The following is a 19,070-nucleotide window of genomic DNA, read 5'->3' as shown; positions in this document are numbered from 1 at the left end:
CCTGGACAATCACCACCCAGAGGCAGACTGAGCTCTCCACAGCAGGCATAGCAGAGCCACTCATAAAAAAGGCAATGTTGTAAACAGCCCAGAAACACCAGTGACAGGTCTGTGTGCCCATCACTATGTGTGCAGAGCAGTGAACGAACAAGTGAGTATGAATCTCACAGACGGCTTCCCTGGAAACCCCGTTGGCCTTCAGAGGAGCTCTGCATTATGTTTCAGTGTTGGCAAGACCAGACCTAGCCTAGGCCAGTTGTACAAGCCTGTAGTCTTAAAGTGCTTTTTAAGGAATAGCACAGTCTAACAAGAGCAGACACTGACTGACCTGATCTGCAAGAGATTTCCGAGAGAGCAATTACTCAGCTCAAGCCCACATATAATACAAATTCCAGCTAAAAATCTGGAGATAGCCTGTGCTTGCCAAAACAAGAGGTGTCTCAAGAAAAACAAGGACGTCTAAGGTTTCTATCTTCAAAAAAATGTTGCAGCTTTATTTTCCTATAGAGACAATCCTGGAGGGATAACAGCAGGAAAGTGAGGAGGTGAGTCATTTACAATCCGTCTGTGCATTCAGGGAACGAATTCTGTATTTCACACATCTCGGATCACAACTTTGGACTGTCTCTATGTGAAGTAGCTTTTTGTAAAGCATACTTGGCTCAGCTCAGCGTGGCAAGAACAAAACCAAGACACTGGATCAGCAAACTTCTTTTTTGCCTATTAAACCTGATATTTCCCAGCCAAGTAAGCATGATCATCAATACACAAGCTCTTGAGGGCTGGAACTCTGGAACTGGTCCTTTTGTAACCTATATTCCAGGGAATTTAAGTTGAGGATCCTGGGTTTCTAAACTGCTTTGGAGTTGGAAGAGCTTCTGGGAAGATGTGTCCTGCCTTTCATGTAAAGAAATTCAAATAATTTTTTCTCCTTCCCTGACACTGCTTGGAGGAAAGAACTGTGTCCCTTCTTGGGTCAGAAGAAAGATTATTGTGACACCTGGCCTGACACCTGGCCTTTGAGTGACATGGAGAGAGGAAGATGAAAAGGTATCAGTCTTATACAGAAAATAAACGTATAAAAATTGAAACTCCTAGACAAGGTTCCCCCAGGCCCAAAGCACCCAGCTTTTGCATGCTGAATGCATGCACCCTGACACTCCCAGTTCTAGGATTACCTGAAGGATCATTTCCTACAGCTTCATGTTAATGGTCTGCTGTGTATCCACATCTGGAAGCGCCGCAGAAATTCATAGCTTCTGACAGCACTTTCAGTCCTGTGAGCCTTTAGCAATCAGGTTTTGGACAACTGCCTAACTGGTAGTAGTTTTCTGATAGTTATTTAAGAGAAACCGAAAACTTGAAATGATGGCTCAAATTTCCTCGTTTCATGGTGGTCCTTGGATGTGCTTGTTGTCTCCTGGTGTGCAGCCTGACTGAACAAAGGGTCACTGCATGGAGTTTACATCAGAAACCAAACTAAACAGTGCATCTCTGGAGGGATTTCCTATGAATGAACATTTTTTTTTTCTTTTTAGATACGTTGAACATAGAGCTAATGGAAAGCTTTTTGACTAACAAGTCTGGGGAGCATATACTCCATCTAGGTATAGAAAAAGTGAGTGAGAGCCAACTTTCTGTGCACTGTCCTGCCAAAAAATCTTCATGCTGATCTGGAGAAACTCTTCTGGGCATGCCAGAAGAGTTGGCTCTCCATAATCCATTCAGCCCTCACTTTTTCTTCTAAGAATATTGACAGTGAAACCAATACATTTTTTGCCAGCTGGCATGGCAACTCTTGTCCACCGGGAACTGGATATAAAAGTTTAATTCTTCTAAGATAGGCTGTCATCTCTGAAGGATCTAGGTTGGTGACCATCAAAATGCAAAAGTTCCACAACATTTTGCCAATCTACTGGATCATCCAGGTCTTGTGATCCTGAAGCAGCAAAGAGCTTCTAGTAGTGAATGTCACTTGTGCTGTATAGAAACCACACATCACCACATCCAACATCTCTTCCTTTATGCTCATAGTTTTTCTTACAGGCAGAGAAATGATTTTTCAGTCATGCCCATGAGAGAATGACTAATGACTTTGCTGTGCAAAAGAACAAATTGCATTTTCTGAGTCTTACCTTATACCGTGGAGCAAGTTTTAACAGCTCCCTCAGTGGTACATCAGAGCCCACCACACCCAGAAGAATGCCATGGGATCGCTTTAAAACAAAGGAGAATCTATTTTCAGAAGCAAGACCTGGGTAGTTTTCTACCTGAAAGCACATTGTGTCCCTACTAGTCTCTCACATATCCTCTCTAGGCTTGTGTATCTTTATTTAAAATCAATTAGCATACTTCAAAAAGTCTAAAGAGGTTGTTCCAGGGTTTGTGGAGAGGAGTATTTCTACACAATACTAGTCAGTACTATTTACTATGCTTCAGAAGCAACATAAAATCACTGAAAACAAGTTTTGAGGGCAAACTCCTGGATTCAGTATGTGTAAATAATAATAAGGTCAAGACAATCATGCAACAGAACATGGATTGGTTGACAACTTGGGTCAACTAAATCAAATACTGAATATAAAATTGTTAACCTAGGAAAAAGGAATTCCCCCCTCCACTGTATGGGAAACTGGTTGTTTAATAAGCATTATTAATGTAGCATGATGGAAAAAATGACACACAGACTCCCATTGCACCACTGTGCTAATATAGGCTAAGGCCAGCCCCAGGTGGAGAAGGCAGACAGTTGTTTGTAAGACCTGGATGAATAGTTTATCCCTCATACAGCAAAGGAAAGATACTGTCCACCATTTTAAAAGGATGCTGAGAAACAAGAAATTGTACAGAAAAGAGTGTCTAAAGGGTTTTAAACCCCGGAGGAAATGCCCTTATCAAATACATTTAAATAATTCAGCCTTTTTATCTTATCAAGACAGACAGGTTTGACTTTATGTCAGTGTAGAAGATGCTTCCCAGGAGAACGTACCAAAGGGTATAGACTTTTTAATCAAGTAGAGGAAGCCATTATGACAGGAACACGAGGCCAGACAAACTGAAAGCAGAATTTAGACACCAGTTTTTAGTGGAGAGTGAGAAACCACAATGGAGAGATTTGGGGCTGGATGCTTTTCTTCAATGGCACTTTTGCCAAAACAGGTTATTGGGCTTGTGAAGGACCCTCTGTGTGAAATGTAAAGGTCTGCAATAAAAGAGATGGACTAGACAAGGTAACGATCTCTTCCAGCCTGAAATTTTAAGGTCAATGAACTAGGCACATTTTGAAAATGGAAGGGATAAAACAGAGAGACATGTCATATTTAAGAGGTATTTTAAAGAAATAGCATTCAGAGGACATGACAGGCTATCATTTTGACAGATAAATTATCAGCCATCCATCCTGCCAGAAGTCTATCGCACTTCTGAATGGCTTTAAAACCCTGCAAAGGTCCCCTGCATCCTGTCACCTCTGCTGGCAGGGAGGAGAGCAAAGCCCACGTTACACTCACCGTCTCATTCTTCTTGCTGAAGACTGGCATGGCCACTGTCGTCATGAGCAACAGACTTTGAGCCTGAGATGCAAAGAGCTGCCACAGAGCAATGGAACGTGTGTTAGCAAGTGCAATAACAGAGATAACTCAAATGGAAGGCACTGGAATTCCCAAGGACCCCAGATGTTGATTACAATTAACCACCTCCTTGCCTCCTCCCACACTTCTCGAGAAACAGATGGCAGCACTTTTAAATACTCTGTATCCAAGAGGATCGTGGGGTGGATGCTTGCTCGTGTGGGGTGATGAGGATGGGATGAAAGCCAGTGAAATGTGTTGAAGCAGGAGAAATTGAAGAGTTGCTTTAATGAAGAGGCAGGAACCTGTAGAATTGGTGGCACAATTTATACCCACCATGTGTTAGGAGTGTAGACATGAACACTTATGCAATGAGTGTAAAAACCACCAACACAAGGAGCACAGAATGGAGAAAAGCAACACAAATATGAGCAAAACCACAGACAAGGTATTGTCTATATTGCTAACATATGAATACCACAAATGAAAAACACCACAGGCAAATATTTAACAGGGACAAATACACACAAAGCCTGCTTATATATACTTGTTACCCAACCATCTAAGTGTAGGAAAAACAGAGACAAAATCATGATCCAAACAGATACAACAGAGTGAGCTTTCTCTATGAGGGATACAGGACATGCACATGTAATGGGATAACAGATGCTCCCAGTTCAACAGAAGACAGATGCTCTAAAAACACACATGAAAGGAGGTAAACAGGTAAGACACATGCAAATGAGTCTCCCAAACATGCCAAGCTATCAAAAGAATCTAATCCTTTGTTGTCAGTAACATCCCCCCCTTTTATCTCTCATTTGGCCAAGTCAGTAGCAAGGCAAGAAATGACCTCCTGTCTTCATTACAATATGTACTAGGAGCCATAAAGGAGCCAGTCAATAATCAGTCACTTGATGGGGATTTGAGCCTCATATCTTGAGTTACTATTCTGATGATTTTTTGTGGAAAATTCCCATTCACAGCAATGCTCACTAACACACAGCAAGTAAACTTCCCTGGCACTTACTGGACATATGGAAAAAGAGATCAGGTAAACTAAGCTACTGCACAACACAGACACCCCTACCTACTCTGAACCAGCAGCACAGCACAGCTCCCCAGTACATCCAGCATTTCCTCTCCTCTTCTTGCCAGTGCAAGAGGACTCTTTCAGTGCTGTGTCCCCCACCCCTCCCCAAAGATGTACAGGCCAGCTGTGGCTGTGAACACTGGCACTGACACACCAACTGGCACAAGGGAAACAACACAAAACACAGGGGTGCAGTTACCTCCTCAGACTGTGGCAGCTAGTGAGAGACATGGATGAACACATAAATGAATACATGAATGGAGGAATGAATCAAAGATGGGAGAGGCTGGGACAGAGGAAGAGAATGGCAAGCCAAGACACAAGGCAAGAAAAGAAGTGCAGCAACAAATGTGCAGCAAACAAATCTCTGTGGCTGCCTTGGGAAGTGTGACCCCATACAGCAGTGCCAGAGGTGGCAAGCCTGCTGATAAAATAAACTTGCTGGGTAATTAGTAGCATCTCTGGAGGTTTCGCCTTGTACCTTCAAGTACCATGTCCCAGCTCTCACCTGGCAGCAAAGACATCTCCATTTCACTCTCCCAGAGCTAGTGTGCCATGGCTGCAGCCTCAGTGGTCAGACACAGCACAAAGTGGGGAATAGTCCCTTCCTACAAGAGTCTTCGAATTATAACCATGATGGTACGAGCCTGGCAACCTTGGAGGTATTTCCTGGGGTTCATGTGGTCGACTCTGAGCACAGCATTGAGTACCACCATATGTAGCCTGGACTTCCAGGAACTCATGTTTCTCACTGTAGATCTTAAACCTGAAAACTGTGTGTGTTCCCCAGGGCTGCAGCAGACACCCTAAAGCTGCTGTTGTCCAGACTGGAGCCTGCAAATTCAGTCCCACAGTGGGACTGTGTACAGAAACATTCTCAATGTTTCTAGAAGATTCTTCTCCTCAGATAGAATAAATAGTCCTGAAACCTTAGGTTCGTTTCTGGAAGAGGGAAACCTGACTTCAGATCATCTCTAGCTGTCCAGAAGTCAGGCACTTCTCTGGGGTGAAGAATCCAATGTGGGAAAAAAACTCTCTCCCACACAGAGGGCACAGAGAGCCACAAACGAAAAACTGTAATTTTCTCTTTCAGCAGTGTAAAAAGGGGTGGAGATGGAGACTGAGGAACATCATCTGTTTGGTGAAGTGCACAGGAAGGTTCCTTCAGTGTCATCTACGCCTTTGTCCTTCCCTTCACTCCTTTGAATTTCAGAGCTGCCTTAGCAACACCACATGATGACAGCACCTGCTTGTGGTCCAAATGTCTTCTAACAGGGCAGGTCTAAGGCAAAGCAAGGGGGGTTGGGAGTGCTGATTGTCCAGTCCTTTGTGATGTGTCCTTGGCCCTCAGGGCTGGGCACAGGACCACTGTGGTGACAGGCCTTGCTAGAGCAAGGAACAAAAGAGCAAGCCTGCTTCCCCAGCATCCTGTACCTTTGGGAGGCAAGCAATATGCAGTTGGCTCCTGGTCTGGAGGAAATCAGTCTCTGTGACCTGTACCCTGAGCCACAGATAATCTTTCCTATGAATAATCCTTTAGAAGGTAACCTGCTTTCACAGAAGCACTACTTAAGTGACGTTGTGCCTGTGTGATTAGCCCTGGGAGACTGGGTCACTGCAGATTCTGATCTGAGACCGCATACACACCTCAGCTCCGGGAGAGAGTAGAAAAGAAATATTGTCTGTATCAGCAGAGCCAGGGACCAGTAATTTCTGTCCATCAGCCAACTCCCGGTATTACATAAATTTCAGGGCTTTATTTAGATTCTGATACGCATAAGATATTTAGATGGGAAGCAGGGATAAGTTATATGGCTAACATACTAGCTGTGTGCCTAAGACCTCTGCCACTTTGGCCCACAGGCCCTGCTGTTTGCCGACTAAAGGCTCGTGCTGTAGGTGCTTACCGCGCTGTCCATGTAGGCCTCAGTCCAGATAATGTCGTGGTCATGGTTGATGACCATGGGGCGGCTGAGCACGTGCAGGTACTCCATCACGTTCTCCTGGACATCCGCCAGCGTGGAGATCTGAGTGTAGTAGCCTTTGTGGAGAAACAGAGGTTTGAGTCACTCTGCCAACGCATCTTCCGTATTTTTACACGAGCGCCTGTGCAAAGCTAGAAAACTAGATGTCAAACACTCTATCTACCCAGTTTACAAAAGCCTTGATGCGCCTTGTATTCACAAGCTTCTGTGGGCACACGTTTCTGTGGAAATCTAGTTTTGAAGCATGGACTCTGTTCTCTCAAAATACTGAAGCAATGCTCAAGGCCAGGGTCTTGATATAACCAGATTTATGCAAAGCAAATACACAACATTGCATTGGGTCTTGGGCAAAACCTTCCACTACTGAGGCTGCCTTTGGTCCTGAAGGCCAAACATATGCAGACAAAGTATTTCACCAGCCTACCTGCTTACCCTGAGCTATTTTATATTAAGACCAAACTCCCACCTTTGCTTCCAGATTTTTTTCCGGCACTCTTCAGTCTGCCTAGCTTTACATCCAAGGATGGCGACTACTTCCATCTACCCCTTGGAAGCAAAAGATAAAAGTGCAAGTAACCTATTTCCAAGGCTTTGTCCCTGCAGATGGACCTATAACAGTCTAATGCTACAACAAGGAGTATAGGGGGAAGAATATATTCAAGTTATCAGACAGTCCTCAACACTAGCTACTTAACTGGTTAGAGATGCTAACATAGTGTAATGTCATGAGGACCCTTGTCCTGCTTCTCACCACATGGTTTGATTGTACTTGGTATAAGATGGAATACATCAGATAGATGGAAAACTTTCCTATCACTAGGGAAACACTGTCATGTGAAAGGGCTTGTATTCTGATAAGCTTTGTGATTTGGAAACAGACTTAGTGTGCTTGAAAACAAGGACCATAAGAGCTATACAATGTGCTGAAACAGAAGAACCAAAATCAGGGAGCCCTCTACAGAGTTCAAGTGTGGTAAATAAGAATCCAAGTGCAAAGAGCATATTTTTGTTATCTGGTTATTCAGAAGAACCCCGTTCTGACATTTTATGATGAACCAACAGCACCACAAATTCCCTGTCACTAATCTCATCACTGGGAATACAATCTGAAATCCAGGATTTTGTTTCATTTAACAAAACCTAAAAATACTATATGTAATTCAAAGTGCTAATAGGTGAATGTTTGAGCCTTGAAAATCCCCAGCTCACAGACATTCTGCAGGTCAGGAACTCATCTGTCAATGATTTTCAGTAGAAATGCCTCCATGTATTTCATAGTCTGCTGGAACTACTGCTCAGACTGGAAAACAGCTGATGTACCCGACTCCCAGCTCCAGTCTTCCCTTCCTTTTCCTGTTTAAGCAGGACACTGATGTAGCAAGCACTGCTGTCTCCAGGCACACTGAGGCCAGGTCAAGCCCAAACACGGAAAACTTGTCCCCCCTCTTTCTTCCTTTAGCCTTGCAGACTCTGATAGGACTAAATTGACTTTTTAACTGGCCCCTAATGCATAGAGGTGACTCACCTACTGTGAATGGATTTTCCTATTCATGTAATTTAATGCCAGTTAGAGAGAATATTGGGTTTGGGGTGGGATTAACAAGCTATTCTGGTGCCTCAGTGAAAACCACTGACACACAAAGAATTTGGCTAGGATACAGGGGTTAACCCACAGACCTCATGAAAAATGCTGTAAAATCTTTAAAGAGGTGATATTTGTTTGACATCTCAGCCAAAAGATGTCGGGCTCTCTGACAGAGCTGTAGACAGATTGTCAAAAGCCAGCAACTGGGGCACAATAAGCACAGGGACTTAGGTGGACTACAGCCAGTGTGAATCTCGGTCATAGTGTCCCTTGGCACCGTGACAGGAAAATGCAGTGGCTCAGCATGGAGGACTGGTGTTAGTTGGACACAGACACACTTCACGTGGACTAGCAGGGTCTGATTTTTCCTTATGTTGTCTTCCAAGCAAGGGCTCCTGGGCCCCAGCTGTAGTGGGTGAGCCTTAGCAGGATCCAGGGTCCTGTGGCTGCAGTCCACGTGTGACGTGTGTGATGGGGATTGGGGAACCATTCCCACACAGCACCTTTGTTGTTGCAGGCAATCCATTTCACCTGGGGGGCAAAAGTGACCTCCCGTCCAATGAGGTAAGTGAAAACCCGGACCTGGGAACAAGAACGCGAAGATAGAAGAATTAGTCTGTAATGTGCTACCAAATCCTGAGGTTTGGTATCCTGAGGCTGAGGTTTGGCATCCTGTTACACACTGGTGTGAGTGCCTGTTTGTGGTGCAAAGCAATAGCTCTGCTTTCACACAGAGACGGGAGCCTCTTGCGCCATTTGTTTTGCATTTTGCGGGCTGGAACTTAATTTCCGATTACAACAAGCCCAGAAAGCCAAGTAGCACCCAGCATCGTCTGAATAACAAGGCAGAAGTGCAAATTCTGCTTGATTTTATGATAGCAGCTCTGCCAGGCACTCAGCAACCACATGCAGAGAGGTTTATAGCTCACAGGAATCCTTTACCCAAGGGAACAGCTGGCTGCATGAATCATTTAGAGAAAGCTTTACCATTTCTCTTGTGTTTGACCACCAACAAAAGAGCCAATCCTGAAATAAACTGCTTTAACAGCCCCTTGCTCTGGTCTCTCAGTAGGTTTCTCCCTCCCTTTGTGCATTGCTGCTAGCTGGGAAGAGGTAAACAAATAAATCAGGAGGGTTTAGGATGAGCCGTGGTCTATTCTGCTTTCACAGTCAGCTCTGCTAGTACAAGACTGTAATTACAGACCTCAGAGTAAACAGGGCTGGAGGGCACCTAGAGAGCTTTTCTGGGCCATTCCCTGCCCAACATAAGAACTGCTAATAGCCAAACCTTTCCCAAACAGGACCAATTATAAACAGTCCTGCACAGGATTAAAACTATTTTCAAAAAGGCGTTTTGGTGGGTTTTTTTAAAAATTTTTAAGTATTCAACTCAGTGTTTATAATGTTATCAGGAGAACACTTTGGTTGTCCATACCTTTAGAAAATGAAATGTATGAAAAAACCCTCTTTACTGACCTACAGATATCCATTTGTAATCCTACCACCTTGAAAACCTCTGCAGCAGGCTCCTACCTGGCTGCTTTGGTTTGTGTTTACAGCCAGGTGCTCACGGGTATACAGGTGTTGGAGGATGTGAATGCTCAGCTCTGCCTGATATCCTGACTTGTGCTCTTCTATTCCCACCATAGCAGGATAGCACCTTTCCTCTCCCTCTCTACTTATCACTTCCCAGACAAACCTTCCGATCTGGCCAGTTGTATTTTTCGAACACGGATTCATAATCCTCCACTGCTCCGTCGGTGATCAGCATGATGGCTTGGTTACACAAGCCGCCTTGACCAGCTTCTCTGAACTACAAACAGAGAGGAAGAGCATTAGTTATCCCAGCTCAGGCTGCTTCTGTGTAACTGCACTCTATTTATTCACGGTGGGCCAGATCCTGACTTCCTCTTGCAAACCTCACACTCAGAAAGAGCTCCGCTTAAATAACGGCTGTGTTCGCACGCTGCATATAATTTTTTTATTTATACAGCCCTGCCTAGCACATGTAGACATGGGAGGCTTCACAGAAGTAAAATAATGAGGGGAAAATAAGCGTTGTGGAGGAAGGGTGCGATTCCCTGCTGCTTCACATCTTGCACAGTCGCATTCGTTTATGCAAAACAACTAGAGATGGACCATAAACACTGCAATTCTGATTTGACAGCAGTAACTGTCACTTTTTATGGCAGAGAATGTGAGAGGAGTAGGAAATCAAACTCATTATTTCAGGGTAAATACATCAATCTGCCAAAGAATAGCAGAGAAAGGCAGGAGCACATGAAAAAAGGACGCTACTACCACCAGAGATGAGAAAGGTTGTGGATGGGCCAGATAGAGAGTCCACACACTGCAGTGACAGATGACCCATTATCTGTGCATAAGTGACATTTAAGGCAGAGCAGAAGTACACTGGGACTCTGGTACAAACGCTGATGTGCTCCCAAGGGCACCTGGAGAGGTGTTGAACAGATGTGCTCTTGCAGGCAAGCCCTTCCTCTTTTTCAGCCAAAAAAAACCAGCCATGGAGCACTGCTTATCTTGTGCTTCTGCATGCAGAGCCATTTGCCTCTCATGCCCTCAGGTACCCAGCTCTAGAGAGCTAAATGCCTTATCCAGCACCAACACAGGTGTTAACAGCCACCGGTGGAGGCAGTGGAGGACATCCAAGGTACCAAACCAAGCAGCCACTTTTCTGAGGCTCCCAGCTTCTCCTTTTTCTGCATTTCACCACTTCTGTGCTCTGAGCAAGGAGAAGTCCAATCAACAGAGGAAGATACAGAAACTGATGCAGAGTAAAAAAAAATACAGAAAGGGGGAGAGATGACAACTCTGCGCAAGAGATTAATGAGAGGCAATGGCATGAGATGGAGACTATACAGGAGACTAACTGAAGGGTGAGTAAGGTTATATCAAACAGCAGCAATTTTAAATTGGAGAAGATAGTTATATCTTACAAATGAGGAAAAAGATATCCAAGTGGCAAGATTAATAGCATAAAAAGAAAGCAAGCATTGGATGGGAAAACAAAAGCTCAGAGTGCGAACTGGGACTTTTTGGGTCTTTTAGGGTTCAATTCACAACTCCCCTCTGTTTTGGTCATGCTATGTTATGACAGACAAATGTTTTTACCAACATGAATGGTACTGTAGTTCCACTGCAGATCAACATCATGTACATCCATACCTGCAAGCCAACGCCAAGTCCAGATTTCCCCAGTAATTTCACCACAGTTACCTCTGTGATTGTCCCTTATTATGAAATTACCAGGTTCAGTGCTAACATCACCATAACATCACCTTCTGCCACCTCCTCTTTCGTGTCATCACAGCAGCACATTCAGAGGGGAGACAGACAGTACCTCTGCTGCTGTGGTCACTCCAACACAGCCCTGGGGATCTCCCATGTCCTTCTCTACAGAGTCCCCAAGGTCTGCCATTTCCAGTTGTCCAAAAAGCTGCTATACTTTGTACCATGGAAAAAAACCCCCATCAGTGTAACTTGATTGCAGGGTAGTTTGAGCTTCAGGAGGGGTCAGAGCTCACGTGCATCCTGCTCAGGGCAAAGGCTGAGGGTGTGCAACTGGGACAAGCACAGGATGCCCTTAGGTGAAAACTAAGGGAGAAAAGGAGGTGACAGCCACATGGCATTCTGCTGCAGACTATCAGGTACAAAAAAGACAAAGAGCCTCAAGTGAGCTATTTCTAGGACAGAGATCATCTGCATGCAGATTAGCAGAGAACAGACAGTGTGAGTGTCCACCAGGGAGGCATGGGGCTACTGGGGCTACGATGGTGCAGGAGATGCTGTTAGAATAAGGCTCAGATCACAGATATGCAAACCTTACAGTTACAAAAGCAGCTTAGTCCAAAATGTTGCAATCTGCAACGTTTGTTTAGATTATTATTAAATTAACGCTTAATTAAGGTCACCCACCATTTCATCAAACTACTTAAGACATCTCTTCATGAAGCTTGCTTCAGATTTCATAATACTGAGATACTGAGAAATTAGATGCTGCATCAGAACCAGCAATCTCCTAATTACAGGAGTAGATGATATTTTCAACAGGGAAAATGAGATCATCAGTGTCATAGAAATAGAGATTAAAAAGACAGATTTAGAAAACAAATGAACAAGGAGGTAATCCTTGGGTTTTAGGTCCTTTTGTGACTGGTTGCAGCTGTAGCAAATGATCTGACAGCATTCACATCAAGCTCTCAGCATAATTCCCTCCTCTGACTGAAGTCTCAGGAGCATGAAAGAAGGGGAGATGAGGAATAATATGTCCACAGAATAGATGTCTAAAGAAATGTGGGCTAGAGCTGGACCAGAGGAAAAGGCACGGAGCTACATGCTCTTCTATAGAACTTTGGTCACGTTGCCAGGACTAACAGGCATGATCTAATTAATTCAGGGTCACAGTCTCCTGTACTCCCTTGTTTGCTCATTGCCATTTGCTTTGCAGTTATAACCTGGCACAGAGTTACTAGCTAAGCGATAGAAACCATCACCATCACTCAGAGATGTGCAGGCACACGTGCTGATTATGTACACATCTGGCCAGAGGACTGAGCAGCCCCTCCTGATCTCCTCCTGCCCTATTCTTATGCAGACCTGCCTCCGGAGTGGCCTCCAGAACTACTGAAAATTCAGACTTGGTGAAAAGCGTCTCATGGGTAGAAAATTAGCAGTAGAGAAGGAAACAGCCAGTGCAGAAGAAATGAGAAATTAAGCAAAACAATAAGAACTGGTAAACAGGAAATTCTGAGCTTTGCATGTCTTGAAAAACACGCTGTAAAATCCAGGTCCAAAAATGCGACTGGAATCAAGAAAACATTTATAAACGTTCAGAGAAGAAGCAAAAGAGGGAGTAAAAAGAGTATGTTGCCAGCTGATAAAAAAACAGAGGGAAATGGTCAGACAGAGATGCTTTACAGCCTCCATACTTGATCATCAAAAGGACAATGTTGTAGTGGCTGGGTACGTGCTGAAGTGATAAGAAACAAGGAAAAGACAGAAAGAATTACAGGCAGGATCACAAAGTGGTAGAGTTAAAGAGAAAGCTAATTGAAAGCATATGAATAATCTGTGTTCAGCATGAAGGGAAAGAATTGCAGAAGGTATAGCTGAACTACTTGCCTCATGAGCTGAGACCTGACTGGGACTGTATGAGATCCCAAAGGATGAAGAGAGGATCAACTGAAAATGTGTTACAAGAAGGGACGAAACTAGATGGGTAAGTTGTCCTTAAACATTTAGCTCATTGCTAAAAAAGTTAGTAACACAGTTGTGAGTGCATAAATGAGATGTTTCCTCACACAAGTGGAGCATAAGAGACCACAAACTTTTGATAACTCACATCAGCAGATGGGTTCATCCTTTTCATAGCACCAGTTTGCTCAAGTTACTCAGAATTTTACGCCTCACTCAAATCCAGTTTGTTACCAGTTTCATAATGTTTTATCACCTATAATCATTCTGGAGAGACCTACTCAGTTAACTTGAACTTTTTTGTGATTTCTGAGGTCAGCAGTGAGTCAAGGCATGATTAAAGCATCTTGATGTTAAGAGAAGACAATGTTCCAAGGTGGCCTTGGAAAGCTGAACTTGGCATTTCTTGTCCTCCAGAGAATGGGTAAAGCATTAGCTTTCAAAATACTTACTTACTCTGAGTGGGTTCTGAGAAAGGAGGACGCGTAAGTGTCACAGATTTTCACAGAATCATAAGAATACCAGATTGGAAGGGGTCCCTCAAGGATCATCTGGTCTATCTAATGTGCTATCTAATCTTAAAAGATTAATATATAACAAATATATGAATATATTTGTATGTCTCTCTTAGGATTGGGGGAGGGTGTTTGCATATGTATATGTGTGCACACATATGTACCTTGGAAAGGAGAGTCAGTGCTTCAAATACCAAACAGGAAGGTGGATACTGCCTGGAGAGGGATAATGCAGAGACAGATCAGCTGGATAGGAATTAACAATGTGACAGTGTCTGAAAAAACATAGCTGTTGTCTTACACTGTGTTAAGAGGACTACGGTGTGTAAAACAGGGAAGGCAATTATTCTGCTCTGCTTAGCACTCAATAGCTCTCAGCTGCAGCACTCACACATTGTTGGGAGCGTGGTGTTTCAGGGAAGACAGCCTGGAAGCAGCCAGGAGCAGAGCAGCAGCCAGAACAAAGGGGTATAAATCCTGCAGGAAAAGGGTGAGAGAACAAGACGTGCAGAGCTTGTTGAAACAGAAGAGAAGATAACAGGGAGACAGATTACTGATAAATAAGAGAAGAGCTCAAAAGATAGCACTTAACACCTGAGAATTCTGAAGCACTTCATAAACGTGTGCTTAAGACCGTCGTTTCCCTGGGATGCTTATTACATTGAAACCACTTTGGCATGTGGCTAAATTGAAATAGAAAGTAGAAGTGGTTTATTGAGCGTGGCAGAGAGGGGCAGGGGAAGCTCTGGATAACCATTCTCCTGAAACCATTCTGCAAATTGCGTCATGGATTAAAATATGCCCTGCCTACCCCAGAACATAATGGAAGAAAACAAAGATGTGAGAGATTCGTGCTCTTCTTCATACCCTCTCTGCTACTCATACCTCATTGAGTAGGTCTCTGCTGGGCTATTAATTCTATGAGCAATTGGACTGAGGAAAATTACCAGGGAAATTTTGCAGTCACTTTCATTACAGATATTATTACTGGTTGTCTATTGTAATCAGCAAAGCCTGTTTCATCAGTGTGATGTAGCAATTTTCATTTTCATTCTCTTGCATGTGCTCCTGTGAACAATAACAGGGCAGCCGGTGAGGAACAGCTACAATTACAAGCTGAGAATGTCAATCTTGCCTGATGAGAAGGGGGTGGTCAAGTCCACCAAAGTTCCCTTTTCTCCTGCCTGCAGGACTGCAGTAGCACAGACTTGTTTCCAGGCACACTGACGAAAAAACCTTTGCCTCCACTATTACTGATACAGATTTAAGAATCTCTAAGAGAAGATTTCAGAGAGCCCTTAAGCCATATGAGTACTTAGCAGGTGGTACCCTTCTGCCTTAAGCTGTGGTACTTGCAGAGCCTGGGGTCCTCCAGCTGGTGATATCAAGGCACTCTCTAGATGAGCCCTTACCAGGGAAGCTGCAGTCAGGGGAAGGCTGCAGCAGGACAACAGGCACGTTTCTATGCTTGCATTGCCTGTGTATGTGCAGCCTCTGGGGCTGCTATGTGTGCACAGAGACACAATGCCTGTCTCTTGCGAATGTCACCAGGCAGAAATCCTGGGATGAAGACACAGGAGGTCCTGCAGGACTCCTGCTGCACCTCCAACTGCCCCACAGCTGGTTGGGAACAAGGCTCTCAGCTGATGGCTTCAGTGACCGTGGGCTGAGGTCCCATTGTGCTGAAGAGTACAGTCATGGTCCATGCTACAGTGAAAGACACTCTGCAAGAAAGCTGCACTCAGTGTTACTGGGGAAGGAAGGCTGGGTGGAAGAGATGTTTAGCCCTGTTTCATGCCTTTCTTTGGCAGCAAAGATACCATTTCTGAACTACTGTTTTATGGACCGCTTTTTCCAGAATGCAGAAGAATGTGACACCTTTCCTCATCTGCAGGTGCTCAAAGGAATGATGCTAAAATGTCTGAGCCAGTTGCCTTCTCCCAGATAGCAACAGGCATGAGGAAAGCAGTACTTCACCTTGCAAGTGAAGGGCAGGTTGCTGGGTCCTGCAGCACTGTCCAAGAGCCATCTCAGAGCTGTTTCAAGCTCATTAGACAAGGGAGAATCAAAAAGGATCCAAAGAAGTGATGACTGCTTAAACTGTTGACTGCATTTTTGATGCCAAATAGAAAAAAAAATAACTTCTTTACCTACAAATAATTTCTTATCTATTACTGCAGTGGAATCATGTTAGTCCACTGGGCTGCGTGGACATCAGTCTCTCTTTGGAGGTATTTTTGGTCTAGCTATGTCAGTGGAGGGCACTTTTTTCTGTCTCAGCTGTTTTGCCATGTACCTTCTATTTCCCATGGGCATGCCTGTCTTGAAGTATGCAGGGCTTCATAAAGGTTCTGCCTCCTGGAGGCTTGAAGATTGCCTAGTCTAGTGGATGATCCATGCCTGTCAGAAAGGAGGTGTGAGCTCTCCTCATTAGTTATTAGTGAACCAGAACAGTTTTTGGTGTCTGTGCCTGGAATGACCTGCTGCTATCTCATCTGGGGCAAGCAGGCTTTCTTTAGCATTGTGCTTTATGATTCTCCACTGAGACCTTCATAGCTGTGCTGCTTGAGAATGTCTGCAGTTGTACTGCTCTGGGCTTCTTTAACCTGTTGTCACTGTACATACCAGGGCTACATTGGACATTAGGAAGTCATTTTTCCTCTGGTGCAAAAATTCTTTAAATATTCTGATTTATACAGTGCAGCCCAGTATAGGCTCTGGCTCTTTGCTTTTAAATATTGATTAAAAAATAATTTTTAAAGTATTTTTGTTTGTTTGTTTCGTGGTTTTTTGTGTTTGTAGTTTTGTTGGGGGTTTTTTTGTAATTTGCAAGAATACAAATTTGTAGGCAATCTAGCAGGCATCTAGACCATGTAATTGTTCTAGTTTCATATCATTACTGCTTCCCTGGTCATCTCAGTAACTATCTTCCTCCAAAGATGTTGAACTCCTCAGAGTGCTGCCAGCCTATTACTGCCATGCCAAGTCTACATCCCACCCTTCTCAGGTAGTCATTAAAACCACTCTGCTTCTACTACCAGTGACAAGTCAGGTCAGCTCCAACCCTCCCTGGGTTCAACTCTGATCATGCCAGCACTGGCATAAGTTAGGAACAGCATTACCATGGCCAAACAAACCTACACCTTCAGTTTTTAGGATTAGTGAGAGAGGAGAATCCTTCCCGAGGTGTCACACCTCCGGCCCAACTTTAACACCCACATCATCATTATGGCCACTAACATTGTATGTATATGTACCAAAGGCATTGGCTTCTTTATACCAACCCCACTATGGACAGTGCCATGAAGAGAGGGGGGTATTCAGCTGGTTCTTGGTGGGTTTTTTGTTACCATTCCTTAAGGAATAGAGCTAAGTTGCATATTTATCTCCAGGCTACTGAAGTCCCTATTGTTCACAGAAGGCAATGAATCATTTATGATTCTTATCACGGGGTATAATCAGAGTGATTAATTCTCTTGGACCTGTGATTTCTTCCCCAAGCACTGATACTCAGCAAAGTGACACTGAAATAAATCTGAAGCCTGAGAATAGTCTTTCATGTCTTCGCCATCATCTACTGCTCACTAATAACATTACTTACAACCAGAATTGCTGCCCTCAGTTGATCAGTTATATGTTATTGCCACCATCTATAAAGGTGCTTGGTCAAAGCACAGTTGTGGAGCTCATTAAAAAAAGACTCACAGAGCCACAGCCTTGCTGGCTCCTCATCCCTCCTGGGCAGGGATCAGTGGCCACAGACATCATGCACAAACCAACACCTCCCCAGAGCTGGGTCACCTCCCCCTGCACTGCTTGTCACAAATTTGGGGTCCATGAGATCAGCTCATGCCACATCCCCCTGCAGCACAACACAGTGAGGGATGTGCTGAGTCACCACTTGTAGAGGGGAATGTAGGAATGGGCAGGGACTCCTGTGCCCAACACGAGCACCAACACCAACTCTTACCTCCCGCAGAATTTTGAAGGACTCTGTCAAAGCCTTGCTCACAGTCCCCACTCCTTTTGCCTGCAGTTCTTCCACCAGCTGCTTGAAGTGCTGGCAAGAAGAGAGTGAAAAAGACAGGAATGAGTTGTAGGCAGGGTGTTCCCTTTGGCCAGGGGAGGAAAGGGTAACCTAGACAAGTTCATGCCATTGGGCTCCTGCTCCTCCACTACTGCTGGCGGGGCAGGGGAGGTCAGCACTGGGATTGAGGGAGGTGGGAAAGTCAAATGGCCACTCCTTTGGTGGCACAATCAGGTTACACCTTTGCCCATGCAGCTACAGCAGCACTGCATTTCTCAGTCTCTGTGCTGTGAACCATTGACAGCCCATGAAAAATCATGCCAGGGACAAACCCACTAGAAATCTGACTTTCCCTTATCCATTCCTTCAGGTAAAGAACATCCTGTGCATGCAAAAACAACAGGATTGGGGGGGGAAGAAAACATTTGAATGCTTGTCTACTACTTAAGAGGCATTGTTGTAAATTAAAACCTCAGAGTGCTCTCTGCAAGATAGCTTCAAAAGGCTTGGGGATCCTTTAGGAAACACTGTAGGAGACATCACCCTCTGGAATCATACTCTGTGACCAAGGACCAAGCCAGAAAAAGGAATTTGGAGAGAAATCTAGTTTTTGAAGACATGGAGGAATGTGCTACCCTCTCTGGTATTAATACAGAGAGAAAAAAAAGGAAGAAAAAAAGCCAGTATGAAGAGCTAAAAATACCAGTCAGCCCAGAGGGTGGTGGAGCAGCTGGATGCAGGCTGACCACCTTGGGGCTGCAGAGATCTCCTGGATCAGAGCAGCAAAATCCCTCACCAGGGAAAGCTTGCTGGCAGTCCACCCTGAGGAAGGATAAGACCAGGCTGAGAACACGTTCACCAGGAAAGGGTTGGTTGTTCTCCCTTCTGAAGGCTCAAGATGCAGGGTTTCAAAGTTGGTTTGCCCTCTGTGCACTGTTTTTCCACAGCAGCCTGGACTAGGTCTGCTCATGGTCCAACAGTGGGGACCCAGGAAAGCTGGCTGCTGTTCTTTAGTTAGCCAGCTGACCCCGTGCTACAGTGACTTCATGTAAGCAAAGATGAACCTCAGAGCCAGCACACAC

General features: G+C 44.5%; 1 protein-coding gene across 1 annotated transcript in view; it reads right to left on the bottom strand.

Moving 5' to 3' along the window:
- CACNA2D4 (calcium voltage-gated channel auxiliary subunit alpha2delta 4) overlaps positions 1-19,070 on the bottom strand; it is a 130,150-nt gene that overhangs the window by 87,638 nt on the left and 23,442 nt on the right. Inside the window, exons 12-17 of the mRNA XM_018080068.2 lie at positions 17,932-18,021; positions 9,932-10,045; positions 8,736-8,814; positions 6,570-6,703; positions 3,510-3,587; positions 2,136-2,216 (exon numbers count right to left, since the gene is read on the bottom strand). Coding sequence (XP_017935557.2) covers positions 2,136-2,216; positions 3,510-3,587; positions 6,570-6,703; positions 8,736-8,814; positions 9,932-10,045; positions 17,932-18,021 — 576 coding nt within the window. The remainder of the gene's footprint in view (positions 1-2,135; positions 2,217-3,509; positions 3,588-6,569; positions 6,704-8,735; positions 8,815-9,931; positions 10,046-17,931; positions 18,022-19,070) is intronic.

The sequence above is a fragment of the Manacus vitellinus genome, unplaced genomic scaffold (genome assembly GCF_001715985.3).
Source record: "Manacus vitellinus isolate BGI_N305 unplaced genomic scaffold, ASM171598v3 scaffold_5_pilon, whole genome shotgun sequence".
In the NCBI taxonomy this organism is placed as follows: Eukaryota; Metazoa; Chordata; class Aves; order Passeriformes; family Pipridae; genus Manacus; species Manacus vitellinus.
Note: the sequence above shows the minus strand (reverse complement) of the source record. Positions and strands in the feature narration are given on the sequence as shown.